This window comes from Megalopta genalis, chromosome 1 (assembly GCF_051020955.1).
Source record: "Megalopta genalis isolate 19385.01 chromosome 1, iyMegGena1_principal, whole genome shotgun sequence".
NCBI lineage: Eukaryota > Metazoa > Arthropoda > Insecta > Hymenoptera > Halictidae > Megalopta > Megalopta genalis.
The window spans coordinates 25,043,422-25,060,688 of NC_135013.1; the positions used below are offsets into that span (position 1 = coordinate 25,043,422).

General features: G+C 35.5%; 3 protein-coding genes across 4 annotated transcripts; 2 read left to right on the plus strand and 1 right to left on the minus strand.

Moving 5' to 3' along the window:
* Positions 1–697: 697 nt before the first annotated feature.
* Positions 698–5,935, plus strand: LOC117226363 (protein phosphatase 1G). Its single transcript, XM_033480646.2, has 6 exons — positions 698–944; positions 1,770–2,049; positions 2,171–2,939; positions 3,013–3,154; positions 3,238–3,693; positions 3,775–5,935. The coding sequence occupies exons 1-6, from the start codon at positions 834–836 to the stop codon at positions 4,003–4,005; spliced, it is 1,989 nt and encodes a 662-aa protein (XP_033336537.2). The 5' UTR covers positions 698–833; the 3' UTR covers positions 4,006–5,935.
* Positions 5,208–7,234, minus strand: IFT20 (intraflagellar transport 20). Its single transcript, XM_033480993.2, has 3 exons — positions 7,039–7,234; positions 6,280–6,434; positions 5,208–6,133 (listed from the first exon to the last, which is right to left on the minus strand). Exons 1-3 carry the CDS (start codon positions 7,232–7,234, stop codon positions 6,020–6,022), a joined length of 465 nt encoding a protein of 154 aa, XP_033336884.1. The 3' UTR covers positions 5,208–6,019.
* A 308-nt stretch (positions 7,235–7,542) lies between these two features.
* Positions 7,543–12,322, plus strand: LOC117226434 (BTB/POZ domain-containing adapter for CUL3-mediated RhoA degradation protein 3). 2 transcript variants are annotated; one of them, XM_033480859.2, is made up of 5 exons: positions 7,543–7,705; positions 8,149–8,461; positions 8,542–8,740; positions 8,832–8,982; positions 11,742–12,322. In XM_033480859.2, exons 1-5 carry the CDS (start codon positions 7,543–7,545, stop codon positions 11,747–11,749), a joined length of 834 nt encoding a protein of 277 aa, XP_033336750.1. In that variant the 3' UTR covers positions 11,750–12,322. The 2 variants fall into 2 exon arrangements, with proteins under 2 accessions (XP_033336750.1, XP_033336666.1); XM_033480775.2 differs by having other exon boundaries at positions 8,832–12,322.
* Positions 12,323–17,267: the final 4,945 nt, after the last annotated feature.

Consider the following 17,267-nt stretch of genomic DNA (forward strand, 5'->3'; position numbering starts at 1 on the left):
GTAAAGGTATCCTTAATCTTCATTCATATACATACACGTTTCCATTGCCAACATTTCCATATGCCCTCGAATGCATAAAAACTTGCAGTCTAACGGCGAACAACAATGTAGTTAGTGAAATCGATAACTTCAGCATCAAAGAAACAAAGTAACGTTTCGTAATCAAGGAAAATAGAATGCAATCGCATTACCGTTCAATTGCTTTGAAATACAAAGCGTATGTGTAGTACCGTATACATGTATGATACCGTACGTGTGTATGATACCAGATTTATTTATAATCGTGTGCACATATCACGTATCATAAGATCAAGAAGATACAGTTTAATTATCAATAATTTAAAAAATATCTCACCACTTGTTACTGGGCTAGTAATGTGGAGCTTGGGAAAAGGTTGCACGATGTGAACATCATATTACCGCAGCATAACCTGCTAAAATAAGGAATAACAGGTTGAAGGCATAAATCGTGATCGTCGACGATGTAATCCGTGCGAATTTAAAGAAATGCCATTACCAGCTCGCCAGCGACAACAGGATATTTTGGGAAAAGTTGAAGACAGGACGCGTCCGCGCCCGCGACGAAAGCCGACGAACGCCATTCTGCAACGTCGAAAAATCGTCGAAAGTTTGGCGCGAAAATGCAGTGCGCATGCATGAAAACTGGCGGCCTAGATGGCGGCAGCGGCGCAGTGAAAACAGAAACCCAAACCGGTCATGGAGGCTAGTTAACGACTGTGCGCCGCGCTTGCGAATAGTAATTTTCATCGAGATATTGTGATTGTTACGCGGACGCCAGTAAATCGAGACGGATATCGCCGGTTCGAACGAAAATGGGCGCATACTTGTCAAAACCGATCACAAAGAAAGTGTCCAGCGACCAAGTAGGCAAGAATGTCGCGTTCGGCGCGAGTTCCATGCAAGGCTGGCGAATTAGTCAAGAGGTAAGCTAAAACCCTCGAGCGGCCAGTGCACCGTTACCCAGTTTCGTTTCGGTCAGAGAACGGTTTGCCGGTTCACCGTTTCGCCAAGGTATTACGACATCCATCCTGATCCATCGCAAACGTAATCCACCTATGTCTCGGAGCGCGAAATTCAGTCGATTCGATTCGGCGACACGGAAAATCCTCTGTTCAATCTAACGGGAATGTTTCAACGATTCGCGTGTGAACAAAACCATAAACGGCGCACTGTTGCAAAATTAACGAGGTTCAACGTGCGGTGCTTTTCGAACTACGTTTCGGTTCGGATCGGTTCGCACGATTCGCCAATATATTTCTGCTGCTGGCAAATCTTTCGACTCGTCGCTACGTTTTATGCAAATTTTCTGATGCTTTTCTAACGCACACCATCGATGCAGGGAACAAATGTAACTGTCAAAGTTATGGAACTCTTTGATTGACCGATCGTAAATCTTTGTAGCAGGTTTGTTTGAGAATAGAACCGTGAAAAATATAAAACGTTGTTCCGTGCAGCTTTAATTATGTTATTTTATTTAAACACTGGTTATTTGCAATGTCTTTTCTTCGTTGTAAATACATTTGTTTATTGGCATCGAGAATGTTCACGTGTAGCAACAGAATGGAAGATAACCTTATTTATACAATGTATTGGGAAGACTACTGATTGTTTATAAAATCGAAAACAATAAATTTTGGTTACATAAAATACGCGTTAAAGACGAAAACCAAAGTATTGAAATTAAAATTAATTATTTTGTATTTGTTGATCGTATTGTAAAATATATTGAAAATATAATTTGTTTGTAGGATGCTCACAATTGTTGCATAAATTTCGATGAGAATGTATCCCTGTTTGCTGTATATGATGGCCATGGTGGTCACGAAGTGGCAACATACTGTGCAAGTAATCTACCAGATTTTATTAAACAAACAGAGGCATATAAGAGAGGGGATATTGAACAAGCTTTAATCGATGCCTTTTTGGATTTTGATGCTACGCTTGGAAAACCCGAGGTGGTTAGCGTTTTAAAAGAACTTGCACGAACATCTACACCGGATAAAAAGAAAGACGAGACACATGAATCTGGTAGGTTTTTTTCAGCTAAAATCATATTTTCTCATATTTTAAACCGTGTCTACCTGAAATATATTACTATGCAATATGTTTTTATCAGTTACGTTATTTTCATATATTATGTTGTTCATAGATGAAGAAGAAAATGTTAATAATTTATGTATGGAAGCAACAATGCCATTGGAGGAAGTAATGGCTAAATATCAATCAGAATCAAATCCTAATGTAAAAAATCTGAAAAATGAAAAATGCAATAAATTGCCATCCTATTTCTTTAATGCTTACATGCGTTGTCGTCGAGGTAAAGAGAAGGCTACTTCCTCGTCGTCTGGTGCAGGATGTTCATCTTCTTCAACTTGGTGGAACACAAATGAGACAGATGTAAGTAGTTCCAGTCAACCATGCGGATCCACATTGTCCAGCACAATGAAAAGAAAAGACACAGAGTGTCCTGGAAACAACGAAGCAGAACAAGTTCTGGATTCGACAACTAGTAACGTAAATACACATGCATCGCCTCCAGTTGGGTCAACTGCAGATGTGGAATTGGCGAAAAGTGCAGACATGCCCGACAGTTCTGAGGATGTAAACCAAAAAGTTTCCAGTCCTGGTAAAATTACGTGCACAGAGTCAAATGCAAACGAAGTAGAAGTAAATGGTGCAGAGTCAAAACGAATTGGAGATGCAGACAGCAGTAAGAGTGGAGGTGATAATGTGTCAAGTAGTTCGTGTACCCCACTGGAGAACGGCGACGCGGGACAACAGGAACGAATAAGTAGTACCGGTAGAAGAAGAATTCAACCTATAACATTGTATCATACTCTTTTAAAAAAAGATACTGAGGATTCGGAGGAAGATGATGATGATGAAAACGATGAAACATTTGATGGAGTACCCGAAAGGTACGAACCACACTAATGCAAAACTAAATTTGTATGGACATATACCTAATTTTTTGGAATTGCTCTTATATAGTTACAGTGATGAGGACGACACAGAAGATGTTGATGAAGATGAAAGTGATGAGGAGGAAGATGAAGAAGATGAAGATGCTGATGGAAATATTGATGATGACGACGATGATGATAGCGAGGGTCTTATGATGGATACAGAAGAGGTATAGCAAATTAGTTTACAAAATATAATATTAAACGTCATCAACATTAACTTTATATTAAAGTAAATGATTCGTTTATACAGCCTGGTTATGATAGCGGATGTACTGCAGTAGTTGCAGTGTTAAAGGATAATGAACTATATGTAGCAAACGCGGGGGATTCGCGTTGTGTTCTATGCAGAGATGGCAAGGCAGCTGAACTTAGCTTCGACCACAAACCTGAAGATGAACCAGAAATGGACCGCATAGTAAAAGCTGGTGGGAAAGTAACAGCCGACGGCAGGGTGAACGGTGGACTTAATTTATCAAGGGCGCTTGGGGATCACGCTTATAAACAAAACGTTTACTTACCGCCGCAAGAACAAATGATCTCGGCACTCCCAGATGTCAGGCGCATCACAATTAAACCAGGAAGAGATGAGTTCATGGTGCTTGCTTGTGACGGCATTTGGAATTTTATGTCAAGTCATGATGTCACTCAATTTATCCGAGCACGTTTGGCAAACAATTACGATAATCTTTCAAAAATTTGCGAAGAGGTTTGTGCCAATTGATTGATCTTAACCTTTTTTTTGTTATTGTAGCATTAGTTACTAATACAAATTGAACATTTATTACAGTTATTCGATCATTGCCTCGCACCTGATACCTGTGGAGATGGTACAGGATGCGACAATATGACGGCTATAATCATCCGATTTAATCCACCGACCGAAACAGTAGCAAACAGTACTACCACAGCAGTTGTATGTAGTGCTAAGAGGTCACTAGTGACACCCTCAATATCTACAGATGAAAATGACTGCATTACGCAGGAAAACATGAAACCCTGCAAACGTCCTAAATGTTAAATGTTATGAACTGATTTCTGGAAACAGATGAGTGAATGTGAATTTATGTAAAATTATGTAATTCTATAGAACTGTGGATTTCGAACGGATACTCGATGGCGATCATCACAGTTACTTCAAATAACATGTAAAGTATGTTAGCGCAGGCTATTGGTGGCAGACTGATGAGTTGGAGCACATGAGGATGATATCTTGCATTTTACATTTTGGTATGATAAGTCGTAAGTCAAAAATGTATTTTTCTGACTGGTACGAAACAAGAGCGACCCTTTTTTTCTTTTGGACTTGAAGGCGAATCATTTTTCAGAATTCATTACTTCAGTTATTAATGGGTAATGCACCGTGCGGTCTAACGTTTTTATAACATGTACAAAATAAGTAAGACAGTCAAACATAATTCTATATATAATTAACAAGATAATTGATGTTTCTCTTTATAAGTACTTTCTATGGTAATGTAAACGATAAGGAGACGACAAACATCAAACTAAAATCATCTATCAAGTCAGAGCCTTGTAAGATTTTACAAATAGGGTAAGGATACCTTTAGGTAAAAAATATTTTTTTTTTATATTTTTATCATCACTTCATGATCACAGTACTGGTGTTTACACACGAGAGAACTTTGATTTTCCGTCATCCCATTTGCTCCATCAACATTATTGAAATATACTCTTTGAGTTTTTAGATAACATCCATAGTAGATATGTAATTGTACATATTTATAAATTTAGGATATAGGATTTATATTTGTAATTCAACACGATACCATTTCTTACTTTTACGAAATAAAGTTTATTTTTGAATCCCTGGGTATAGTGAATGGATGTGTGCGAGTAATCTCAAAATGTGTAAACTGTATCGTGTAATGAGAACAGTTGCGTTACGCGCTATCAATTTGTGATCTTGTACTAAAAATACTGTTAAAAATGGTATGCACCGTACCATGGGTACTGTCTACTTCAGGAAGCTTTCATTTTCAAATTTCACACATCGGAAGCGTTTTGTAAATTTATATCATAAATACGATATTCATTTGGAGGACAAAGATAATTAATAAATTTATCAATTAGGGATAATGTTATTTAAACGAAAAGAAATTAAAAATGGAAAAAAAGATTAAAAATCAATAGGATATGTATTGAAAAGTAGATTAAAGTACTATAAGAAATGTGTAAAAAGGGAGGTTGGGAAAAAACATATTTAAATTATTTATCTGTTTTTTTAAGAGACTTTATTTCAGTCAAAATCGTTCTATCCACACTGTATGTTTATAGTTTCACGTCTATATGACTAGATCGATACATTTTTTACGTGGTGATGATGCATAAAATTAAGTAACATTTTTAACCAGTTACATATAGAAATACTGCTTCTTTTTTATCTCTCTCACGAACATAATTTCATAATACCACTATTTCATCGTAACATTAATATAGAAATATCGCGACATTTACGTATTTACAGAAAAAAATGCGAACTTTCTGTTCATTAAAATAGTATAGCTAGTAGATCAGTAAATAACGTAAATTAACTGCGGTATCTTTGAAATTGCTTTAGAGTTTTTATCGTTATTCATCTTCTACCAATGCTCACATGTAATTGCGGCTGTTAGTAGACAGTAATTGTAATGAGAAACTGTTTATAATTATATGAAGAAAGTAATCGTAACATTTACGAGAAAAGGGGAAAAAATAATATTGTCAAGGTGATCAGAAGCATATAAATACTAGTAACAGTACCTAGTATCACTCAGAATTAACTGACGTGCCTTTCTGATTCAGGGGTTCAGAACCTTCACAATATGTATGTACATTCGATGCCGTCTTATTAAAAAAAGGGTTTAAACCCCGATACCGTCTTTAACTGCAAACTTCGTCATAAATTTATGTATAAATATCTTGTTTCATAATATATGTCGCTCTAATTATCTTTGGTAACTTTACTTATATTCCTCGATTCGTGACAAAAAAAATGATAAAACTGATATAAATTTCTTTTATATGACGGATCATTAATTTACTGACAATTGTTCGATTGTTTCCAACTGCTCCAATTCAATCTTCTTTAAGGAATCGTATTGTATACGGAGCCTCTCAAGTTCCATAGACTTCTCAACAATCTGTGCCTGAAATTAATAAATATTTCGTTTTCATTAAATTGTATTAGATAATTTCAAAATAACAAACGAACTTCTACGAGTTTCTCAAATGCTCATTTAACTTTAATATTTTCCTTTTGTGAGACATTTAATTATTTTAATGTTGCAACAACCTGAATTTGTTGTTTTTGAGCATCCCTTTCTTTCGCCATGGAACGAAGTAAATTTCGGGTCCCGATAGTCTTCATTTTTTCCTTTTCCACTTCGTTCGCTAATTGTTCTATGATTTGTATAAATTGATCGGAATTTGATTGGAACTCAACAATTTCTGAGAAATAGAAAATAACAAATATTTTATCAAATTATACAATAAAGTCATCGAGAAGATCGTACAAGCATCCTAATCAACATTATTCCAAGTTCTATCATAACTAAAAAGATGTCTTCTTTTAATCAATTAAAAAATGCCCAAAAGAGTTCAACTAAAAAATTTATGTTATAACTGGAAGTTCATAAATGTGTACATATTATTTCGAAAAGCATTGGAAACACAATTTTTTATGGATGCGACAAAATGTTAGAGATGATGAAATTATTCGTGCACTGTAGATACTCTCAAACAAATGTTTGTGAGTAATATAAGCAGTATGGAACTGTAACACCATACAGTCATTTTGAAACCCTAGTTAAGATTCCATCCAAAGGCGGCAACCTATGTAGATGGCAGTAATTACTATCGGAAAGCATGTGCGTGCATTTGTTTTGTACGGTGACGTATTGAATAATTATTGAACCCACGGACAGTACGAGATAACAAGGTAAGCCAAGCGACAATCATTGTAATAACGCTGTTTTAATGAAGTAGCGCGTAGCGAAACAGTAAACGAACGCAAATTATGTTGAATAATTATAACGATCCCCATGCAACTTACTTGAAACGAAATTGTGACATTCTTCTTTAAGCTTACTCGTCTGATTAGCCACTTCCGGCTCTAATACACGGATCTTACTTAAATCATCAATGTAAATCCCATACTTTGCCAAGGAGTCGGCCATTTTCTTAAATACATAAACAAACGATCGACTCTTTGGTAATCGCGCCTGCGCGGGTCTTAAGCTAGTCTTCATTTCTTCATGCTAGTCACTCACCAAAATGGAGGTACGATAGGGTGTATTTTTTTATCAAGTCACAAGATATAAAAGACGAGTGAATCGTACCGTTCAGTAAAGTTTCTTCGTCGTTTACGATGAGATTAACAAATGACACATAAAGTGTTTGCGTATTGGTTGCCGTTCATCGTTCGCGTTGTCGTCGCGAAGTCCGAACGCTCCGTTCTTTCAGAATCGTATTTTTTATTTTGACATTTAACGTTTTTATTCGAACGTTCGTTACCATCGATATTTGAGATTTCGGTTTATCTTCGTTGTGGTTCGTTATGTCCGGAGATCACAAAGCAGGAATTAAATATCCTTCGGAGTACGTCAAGCTCAATATCGGCGGTTCCTTACACTACACAACCGTAGGTACACTCCAAAAATATGACACTATGTTACGTGCTATGTTTAGTGGTCGCATGAAAATGATCACTGACTCCGAAGGTGAGATGTTTTGTAATTATTCAATTCTAATGCTATACAAGATTGCTGTTAAACAAATAGACAGTTATGACGTTTTACATAAATCAAAGTATTTTATAGTCAAAATATTTACATGATTTTTAAATGTATGGCTTTAAGTTTGTGTGATTAAGTCACAAATATTATTTATTGTAATTCTCTTATAATGCAAAAACGCAATACCATCCTCATCAATATTCACAGCAGCTGTTAGGGCGCAATATTCATAAAAGTGTCTATTTCTTTGATAGTAGTCCTGTATTACTCTGAATATACTTATATTAGTCATTGTTAGACCTTAAACAATGTTAAGGATTATAACAATCTGTTAGAAGACAATACCCAAAGCTATGTTTAATATCTTCCGAGTTACCTACTTTTTCCATTGTTACTCTGTACCAAAATGTTATGAATTTTATTCACAGGGTGGATATTAATAGATAGGTCCGGTAAACACTTTGGAACAATTTTAAATTTCCTGAGGGACGGCTCAGTCCCATTACCAGAGAGCACTAAAGAAATGGCAGAACTACTAGCAGAAGCAAAGTTTTATTGTGTCAGCGAATTAGCAGAATCGTGTGAGCAAGCACTTCTTCGAAAGGAAAGAGAAGCAGAGCCTATTTGTAGGGTTCCACTTATCACTTCCCCAAAAGAAGAACAATTATTAATTAGCAATACTACTAAACCAGTGGTTAAATTGCTTATTAATAGACACAATAATAAATATTCGTATACAAGGTGATACTACCCATTTCATAGAAATTGCAGTATTCCACAATGCAAAGAACAAATAAATATAAAAAGCCTTGTCTTTACAGTTCATCAGATGATAATCTGTTAAAAAACATAGAATTGTTCGACAAATTGTCCCTTAGATTCAGTGGCAGAGTGCTATTTATTAAAGATGTGATTGGCTCCAGTGAAATATGTTGTTGGACATTCTATGGTCATGGCCGCAAGAGAGCAGAAGTTTGTTGTCACTCTATTGTATATACAACTGACAAAAAACACACTAAGGTAATATTAAATGTCCACATTAATTAAAAAATATAGATAATAGTAAGTGAAGGTAAAGAATGACAATAATGCTTCAATTCACAATACCTAGGTTGAGTTTCCAGAGGCCAGAATTTATGAAGAGACATTAAATATTTTGTTATACGAGCACCGAAATGGTCCTGACCAAGAACTAATGCAAGCAACTTCCTCTCGCGGCGCAGTCAGCGGTGCACCGCCTTGTACATCAGATGAAGAAGAGGGTGAGCGTTCATTGGCTCGCCTTCGATCCAACATACACCCAACATTATTCCCTTTATCTTTCCTCATCCAGTGACCCTTAGCGTCGATCGAGTCCTCACCCTTAAAATACGAGCCAATATAAAATAAGATGTGTGAGAAAAGAGATGCGAAAAGTATTTCATAAATATATGTATATATACACGGTGTTCGATAACAGGTTAGAGAAAATTCAAAGGATGATTTTCCATGACAATATAATAATGAAAATGAAGAATGAAGAAATGCGGTTTCTAACTATTAAAATCGACCAATAGTGATTTTTCTTCTCGATTTTTATTTTATATTGTCATAAATCAGCCCTTGAATTTTCTCCAACTTGTTGTTAAATATCCTGTATATGTATGTACAAATATTTCATATGTATATATGTGTCTCTGCTCTATTTTGTGCAAAACATAAATTGAAAATTTTAGGATTGGTTGTATAATGGGCTACCATTAAGTTTGACATCACACTCTCATATTTTCTTGGTATATAGATATTCATCCTACTTATTTCACATATCTGGGATCATTTGTGGATAACTTTGAGTTACAACAGAATGACAAGTTCGTCTTGACTTAATTCATACTTAGGTAATAAGGTATAGAGTAATACAGAAGGTGTAATATGTTTTCTTATTCCTTATTTACATATTGAAAATTTGAAGATAAGTAGCATTACGTCGATTGAATCAAGTGACCTCATACTGTCTTCTATAGAGGCAGATAAGAGCATATTCATTTAAAGACACGTTCTCTTGACCATTTCTAACAATTCTGGGTCCTTTTGGTCAGATATTTCGATGTTCCAATACCTAGGATCATCAAAATTTCTGCACTAAAACATCGATATTACCAGTCGTAATTGAGCCTTCCTTATAAAAAAATAATATTTTTAATTAGAGGGATCTTCCTTATTAAAAAGTTGTTGCAGTCTCTTATTAATTTCGACTGGATCAAGCGACCTCATATTGTCTTCTGCAGAGGCAGATAGAAAACATGTTTACTTTAAAACCTATTCTCTTGGCTATTTCTAACAGTTCTGGGTCCTATTTAAAGATAAGTATCTTTAAGAGAGTGAAGATGCGAGTACCATTTATGTGCCAAATGATTGTGTCAGATATAAAAATTGAAGTAAAAGTCGAAGTTGCCATTCTGTGACTAATAAAATTATTTACTATTTTATACTCTATAACAACTTTTAAGCAGTTGTTTAGAATAAGAAATTGTAAAGAAGTTGAACAATATAGGACTACATTGTTACCTGTTATAAGTATTATTGTTATAGTAGATGTTACTATTGATATGATTATCACAATTACTATTAATATCATTAATATCATAATGATCACTACTTTTACTATTATTTCTGTCTTCAGCATTACTATAAATTAAAAAATGTTTATATCTTTTTTTATTTTCAAAAACAGAATTCAACATGTTTCAATAAAGTAAAGAAAATAATAAATTTGTCTGTCTAAATTTTTCAACTTGAAAATTCTATTAAACTGCTTAAAGGATGAATTGGAGTGAACACTGCCAGTAAATACCTACAGCAGAGTATATAAAATGATATCAGTTAGAAATTGAAAATTAATTCGAAATACAATTGGTTTTTCAATATTGTTCAAAATTATAAACGTAGGTCCTGTATCGTGAAGCGTATAAGCTTTGTGTTAATTTCTGTATATCATTCCAAAATGTGGTACATTTTTCTCATATTAATACTTTTTTTACATTAATTACTCATTCAGTTTATGGACACATATATGTTATTATTTGTTGAATACCGCAAACTGATATTAGCATATCTTGCTTGATATTGTACAAAATCCTACATTTAATGAAGGGACCATATGTATTCCAATTTCATAACTACAGTTATTTAACAGTAGCAAGTTTTTCACGTTATTTCTTCAATTGCTAAATCCAAAAATGTTTAAAGTCACATATTTTATTCTCCCGAATACAAGACGATATTTATATTAGCAATATGAAGTTTCACAACAAGAGAAAAACTTTTAAGTTCCTATACTTTTATATAAGAAGATTTTGGAATTGTAGGTAGTGAGTGTTCATGTTTAATATAAAACTACTATAGTTAAAAAAAACTAATGTAATATGTAAGTTAAGCTAAATGCAATATATATATATATATGTGTACATATTGTGTATATGTATATGTCTATACAGGGTGTATCGAAAATCGTGGTACAACCGGCCAGGTAGTGATTCTACGTGTAAAAATAAGTCGAAGAAAAGTGTAACATTTTTTCATTTAAGATTTTGTTTTCCAGAAAACTGAGTTGGAAGGTGTGTCAAGTTCTTGTGGCTTGTAGTATGGCGACAAATAGACCTGGTACATCATGGTCAGACGCGTTTCTTGATTCCTATTCAATAGTTTTATTTTTTCAACGTAACTTTTTTCGAAAACGGTGCCTTAAATGGAAAAATGTTATTCTTTTCTTTCGTCATATTTTTACATGTAAAACCCCTTGTCCACTTGTACAATGATTTTTGGCACATCCTGTATATTATGTTAATGAAAAAATTATTGCTGCTTGAATTTTTCAACCTAACGGTAGAGCACAGTTTTAGCGGCCTTCTTGTAGTCAGGTAAAACCGACACGAGCATTAACATTTGTTCAAGTTACATATATTTCATATGTGAAATAATAGAATTAGTTGTTGCTAGAAATGAATTAAAAATTGTACTGATGATTTATGTTTTCTTTCAGGAAACTAGTACGTCCCATCAAAATACATAGGGTAGCCATGGTCCACTTAATAAATCGACGAAAATTTCTAATCTAACCACATTGTGCAAGCCAGCAACGTTTCTATTTTACAATTGTTTTTGAAATACACAAAAGATTTTGTCTTGTATCCGGGTGAATTCAGTACCTTTTACTTTTTTAATATTTTTTTATTCATTTAATTCATAAATCATAAATAAAAAGACGCGTATAGATTCCTTGACAATCAAAGGATGATCGCTCACACGTCGAAGGAATATTTCTCAATCCACTATTTCCTAAGTCGTTTGCATTTGTCTACACGTTTAAAACTATACGTAGCAAACATGTAAAATGACACGAGCTGTAAGTTTGCAGATCTGCCAAAATATATCATCTAAAGGCAAACATAAAGTCCTGGATGGTAATATGGAATGAAATTAAGGAGGTTTGAACAATTCAATAAAAACAACCCTGTTCTGTGTATAAATGCTGCTGTAATTGTTATAAACGAACAATAATAATACTATATTCTGTATCATTTTACGAAAAATACATTACGCTGTAGTTGCAGATTTAAATAATGTTACGATTATATTAACTCGTGCTTTGTAAAATACTGTTTATCTCTGCATGCACATTTGTTAAGACAAGACTGATTTGTAAAATATTTGTCTCCAAATGTTATTCAAGAAAGATTGATTTGCAAGATACGGTGGGGCCATTGAATATCCCTAATAATTTTTATTTGGAGGACAGGGTATTTTTCTAATATGTAAACGGGAAGTTTATATATTAAATTGCGCTAGATACATTATAAAGGAAGGAAAGTTTGAACGCAACAAGAAATATCAACGTGTAATAAATAAATATTTATTTCTCCTCAGTAAGTGAATTAAATTATACAAATATTACATTGATCCACATTTTGTTATTTTAAATAAAACTTGAGAAATTATATTAATTATTCGATTAAAAACATTAACTGATATTAATAAATGTTACTGTGATATGGAAATTGGAATTGGATAATAAAAGTAGTGTGTAATGATTGTAATTCCAGTATTATTTACTTCGAAATCATTTTTGATTCAATGTTACCTTATATAAATAATAAAATATTAATCATGACAAAATGAGAGCATAAAACAATAAAGCAAAGGCACAGTATTGTTTAGGAGAGTTTATTGTTTCGATATCATATAAAAAAACAAATGACAACGCTGGAAAACAATCAATTTGCTTTTTGAAGTTTGATTATTCACCATATTAATTAATTATGTTCTGCGGTTTTGTTATCTGTTTTATTGTTATGGAATCGTTGCAGCAAATTCTCCTAAATAATTCCATGCTCGTGATAAATTGTTTTTGCTTTAATTATGCCATTATTAGCGATTTTCGGAGACCCTGCGTTGAGCAGAAGTAGGCGATTGTAGTGCCTCTTGTGGCGAAAAACTGAAGCTTCGTTCGAGGTCCGTACAGCGCCAATTGGTGGCAAATTGCTGAAACCAGTAGCCAAAATTACCGACAGTTGAATTCGACTAACAGTTCGAGCGTTTCGCCACTGCATCAATTGGCGCTGTACGGACTCCGAATCGAGCTTCGATATTTCACCGCAAGGAGCGCTACTTGTCACAAACAGCGCTGTTTTTAAATTTCTATTTCGAACTTTATTTTTGTTTTCAGCAGTAAACTGGCGCTAGTTTTGCACGAAAAATATTAATTCTGAATCACTGGTCGTCAATAACATACAGGTCAGATTATCTGGTACAGTTTTATTCCAATGCAATCTGTACATTTATTTCTTTGTTAGTAAATTTTAATTAAAATATAAAAAAGTATATCGCGTCCCGTGATCGCAGAACATTGTTGCATGCCTATCTCCTAAACACTTTTATATACTAAGAACATTCTTTAGCAATTGAAGTTATTAAACTTCAATAGAAGCTAACTTCAATAGTTATTAAACTCCAAAACTTTCAAAAGACATTCAAATACAGCAGAATTCCAATCCGGTTATCGATCACCGAAATTGGATCTCCGCTCAAGAGAGACTAATTTTTGATCGTCTAGATTGACCCGATTAATCGATCTTTGAAAAAAAAATACTGCTGCGGTATTTATCACTAGCTTTCAAAGAGTAATCTCAGCAATTATTGCCGGAATATCCAGGGTCGAAGTTCAATGGAAATCGCAGAGCACGGAACGGCAGTAGCAAAATTCTGGCTCGGCTAATTCCCCGATGGCCAGAACGTCGATCGATCATGCTAACTTTCGTCTCCGCATTGTGACGTAACGATTTCACGATACGCGAGAGAAACAAGGCTTTTTTCTCGGTTTGCGAAAAATGTGTGCCAAAAATCCGCCGGTTTGGCTTCGGACTCGCGTTGTCCAAGGTCTCGAATAGTCGCGCTGCGATATCGATCATTGTTTCTGGACACCGAGATTGCAAGCTGCTTGCCAGTTTCTTTTGTTCCGCGATCCATCAATCGTGAACGGCAGTTCTTTGATGCGAAAACGAATCTTGACGCGTTCAATGCCAAATTGTCTGCGTTTTACGAAAGTCTTTCGTTGCCTCGCTCGTTTTACGTTGTTAATATTCCAGACCCCGAATACCGCGTGTATTGCATTACACTGTTGTAACTCTAGCGTGCACTCGAAATCTCGACGAGAAACTTAAACATCCGCTTCATCAACTCCCGCAGAATTTCAAACGGAAGTTCGCTGTAACAGTCGCTGCAGCCGTTCTCTCAACGATTATCGCGAACTACTGTAATACTGCCACTCCGTGACTGCAGATACCAAACCGTATTTTTACGGATTAACTCGCGGATATGGTGAACCGGCGCAAAGCGATTATGCTACCGCGAGCAACGGTAAATTCGAAGTAAGAAGCAATAAATCTGCATCTATCGCACAAAAGCGAGCTAATCGAAACATTGTCAAATGGAGGACTTCTCTTATTATGCGTATAATCATTTGGTATCTCGTTCAACACTTTGTTTACTTATTTACTCATTGTCAGATTTGAAAGGATAATTTTTCAATTTTATTAAGATTCGCAAGAATGTTGACGAAGTAATTAATTGGGATACAATTGTGGAGATTAGGGTGATAGAGGTCATGGTGATTTTAAAGAAATTTTGAAAACGATACTGAGAAACATGTCGATACGAAACTTTGTGAAATTGTTCATCAATGTTTGAAGAATGTGTAAAAATTATTTCGTCATCCGGAGGTACTGATTTTGTTTACAGTTACAGCGTCCTGTTCACAGATGAAATGGTTCCCTTCTTGAACACTAAAAAAGAAAACAAGACAAACTTTCAGAATTTTTTGAAACAATACGGACAAAAGCATCGATTTGAAACTTTATGAAATTGCTTGTCAATGTTTGAAGAATGTATACAAATCGTTTCGTGCGAGTATACTGACTTTGTTCATAGTTACAGCGTCCTGTTCACAGATGAAATGGTTCCCTTCTTGAACACTAAAAAAGAAAACAAGACAAACGTTCAGAATTTTTTGAAACAATACGGACAAAAGCATCGATTTGAAACTTTATAAAATTGCTTGCCAATGTTTGAAGAATGTATAAAAATAGTTCCATGCGAGTGTACTGATTTTGTTCACAGTTACAACGTCTTGTTCCTTTCTTTGTCGAACACTAAAAAAAAGACAAACTTTCAGAATTTTTTAAAACAATATAGACAAACGCATCGATGTGAAACTTTATAAAATTGCTTGTCAATGTTTGAAAAATGTATAAAAACCGATTCATGCGAGTATACTGACTTTGTTCATAGTTACAACGTTTTGTTCCTTTCTTTGTCGAACACTAAAAGAAAGACAAACTTTCAGAATTTTTTAAAACAATATAGACAAACGCATCGATGTGAAACTTTATAAAATTGCTTGCCAATGTTTGAAAAATGTATAAAAATCGATTCATGCGAGTATACTGACTTTGTTCATAGTTACAACGTTTTGTTCCTTTCTTTGTCGAACACTAAAAGAAAGACAAACTTTCAGAATTTTTTAAAACAATATAGACAAACGCATCGATGTGAAACTTTATAAAATTGCTTGCCAATGTTTGAAAAATGTATAAAAATCGATTCATGCGAGTATACTGACTTTGTTCATAGTTACAACGTTTTGTTCCTTTCTTTGTCGAACACTAAAAAAAAGACAAATTTTCAGAATTTTTTAAAACAATACAGACGAACGCATCGATTTGGAACTTTATAAAATTGCTTGTCAATGTTAGAAGAATGTATAAAAATCGTTTCATGCGAGTATACTGACTTTGTTCATAATTACAACGTCTTGTTCACAACTGGAATGGTTCCCTTCTTCATCGAACACGAGAAGAAAGACAAACTTTCAGAATTTTTTAAAACAATACAGACAAACGCATCGATTTGGAACTTTATAAAATTGCTTGTCAATGTTAGAAGAATGTATAAAAATCGTTTCATGCGAGTATACTGACTTTGATCGCAATTGCAGCGTCCTGTTCACAGCTGAACTGGTTCCCTCCTTCGCACTGAAAAATGTTCGCACACAGAATTTGTTTCAGAATTCTGTAAAACAATATTGACAAACAAATCGATTTGAAACTTTACGGAATCGTTTGAAAATGTACGAAAAATCTATACAAATTTCGTCTTCGACAAAATTCCGTGCAGTTTCTGATCCATCGACGAGCCAACTAACCGAACAAGTAACGATCAAAGAATGAGCGAACAACTGACAAATAAATTCATCGTTTCGAATTTACGACCGCTACTGTACGTGTTCATAAGAAACGGGGTCGAGAGGAGCGGAGAAGCTGCAGCACCGGCAAAAGTAAGGGGGTGGAAATCAGGCTGGAAATCAGAGTGGAAATCAGAGTGAAATCGGGACCCCGGGATATTGTTTGCCAGCTCGATTAATCGTCGTCGATCCCGTCGAACGGGGATTTAATTGATGGCCGGTGATCCTCGACTCGTCCGGATCGATCCGGCGCCCCTTTCGGGCCCGGTTAAAACGCGATGATATTCGCGGCCGCGATTAATCCCGAGCCGTTCTCGGGATAATGTTTCGAACGCCGGCGAATACCGTCGCCGGGTGATCGAACAATGGATCGCAATGCAGAAAATGGCGGTATTGTTCGGCGACGCGGAGCGGAGCGGCGCGGCGCGCCCCAAGCCGGGGGGATCGATCGATCCTCGGCCGCAATTCATTCGCGCGCGATCAAGATGGTGGCGAAAGCCGCGCGGCGGACGTCCATCGGCAAGAAGCTCTGTTGTTCCGATCGATCGGCCGCGAACAACGGGAACTGTCGATGAAAATCGTCTGGAATTTCGGTCGTCGACACCGTTACTGCGATCGAGCCGCGCCGAGGAACGAGAAGAGAGGAACTTCGGCGAACAGGAGCACGAGCGGAGACAAATGCGCGAGACGCTACGAAGCAGTTTCGACCATTCTACGTGCGAACGCGAGACTCGGCCCGAGATTTCACCGAGACTTTTCGTACGCGGTTTA

Coding starts and splice junctions, on each gene's coding strand:
- LOC117226363 (XM_033480646.2), top strand. CDS start 834: ATGGGCGCATACTTGTCAAAACCGATCACAAAGAAAGTGTCCAGCGAC. Junction 2,050..2,170: donor AGACGAGACACATGAATCTG/GTAGGTTTTTTT, acceptor TGTTGTTCATAG/ATGAAGAAGAAAATGTTAAT. Junction 2,940..3,012: donor TTTGATGGAGTACCCGAAAG/GTACGAACCACA, acceptor GCTCTTATATAG/TTACAGTGATGAGGACGACA.
- IFT20 (XM_033480993.2), bottom strand. CDS start 7,234: ATGAAGACTAGCTTAAGACCCGCGCAGGCGCGATTACCAAAGAGTCGA. Junction 6,435..7,038: donor ATGTCACAATTTCGTTTCAA/GTAAGTTGCATG, acceptor TCTATTTCTCAG/AAATTGTTGAGTTCCAATCA. Junction 6,134..6,279: donor CTCAAAAACAACAAATTCAG/GTTGTTGCAACA, acceptor TATTAATTTCAG/GCACAGATTGTTGAGAAGTC.
- LOC117226434 (XM_033480775.2), top strand. CDS start 7,543: ATGTCCGGAGATCACAAAGCAGGAATTAAATATCCTTCGGAGTACGTC. Junction 7,706..8,148: donor AATGATCACTGACTCCGAAG/GTGAGATGTTTT, acceptor TTTTATTCACAG/GGTGGATATTAATAGATAGG. Junction 8,462..8,541: donor AATAAATATTCGTATACAAG/GTGATACTACCC, acceptor TTGTCTTTACAG/TTCATCAGATGATAATCTGT.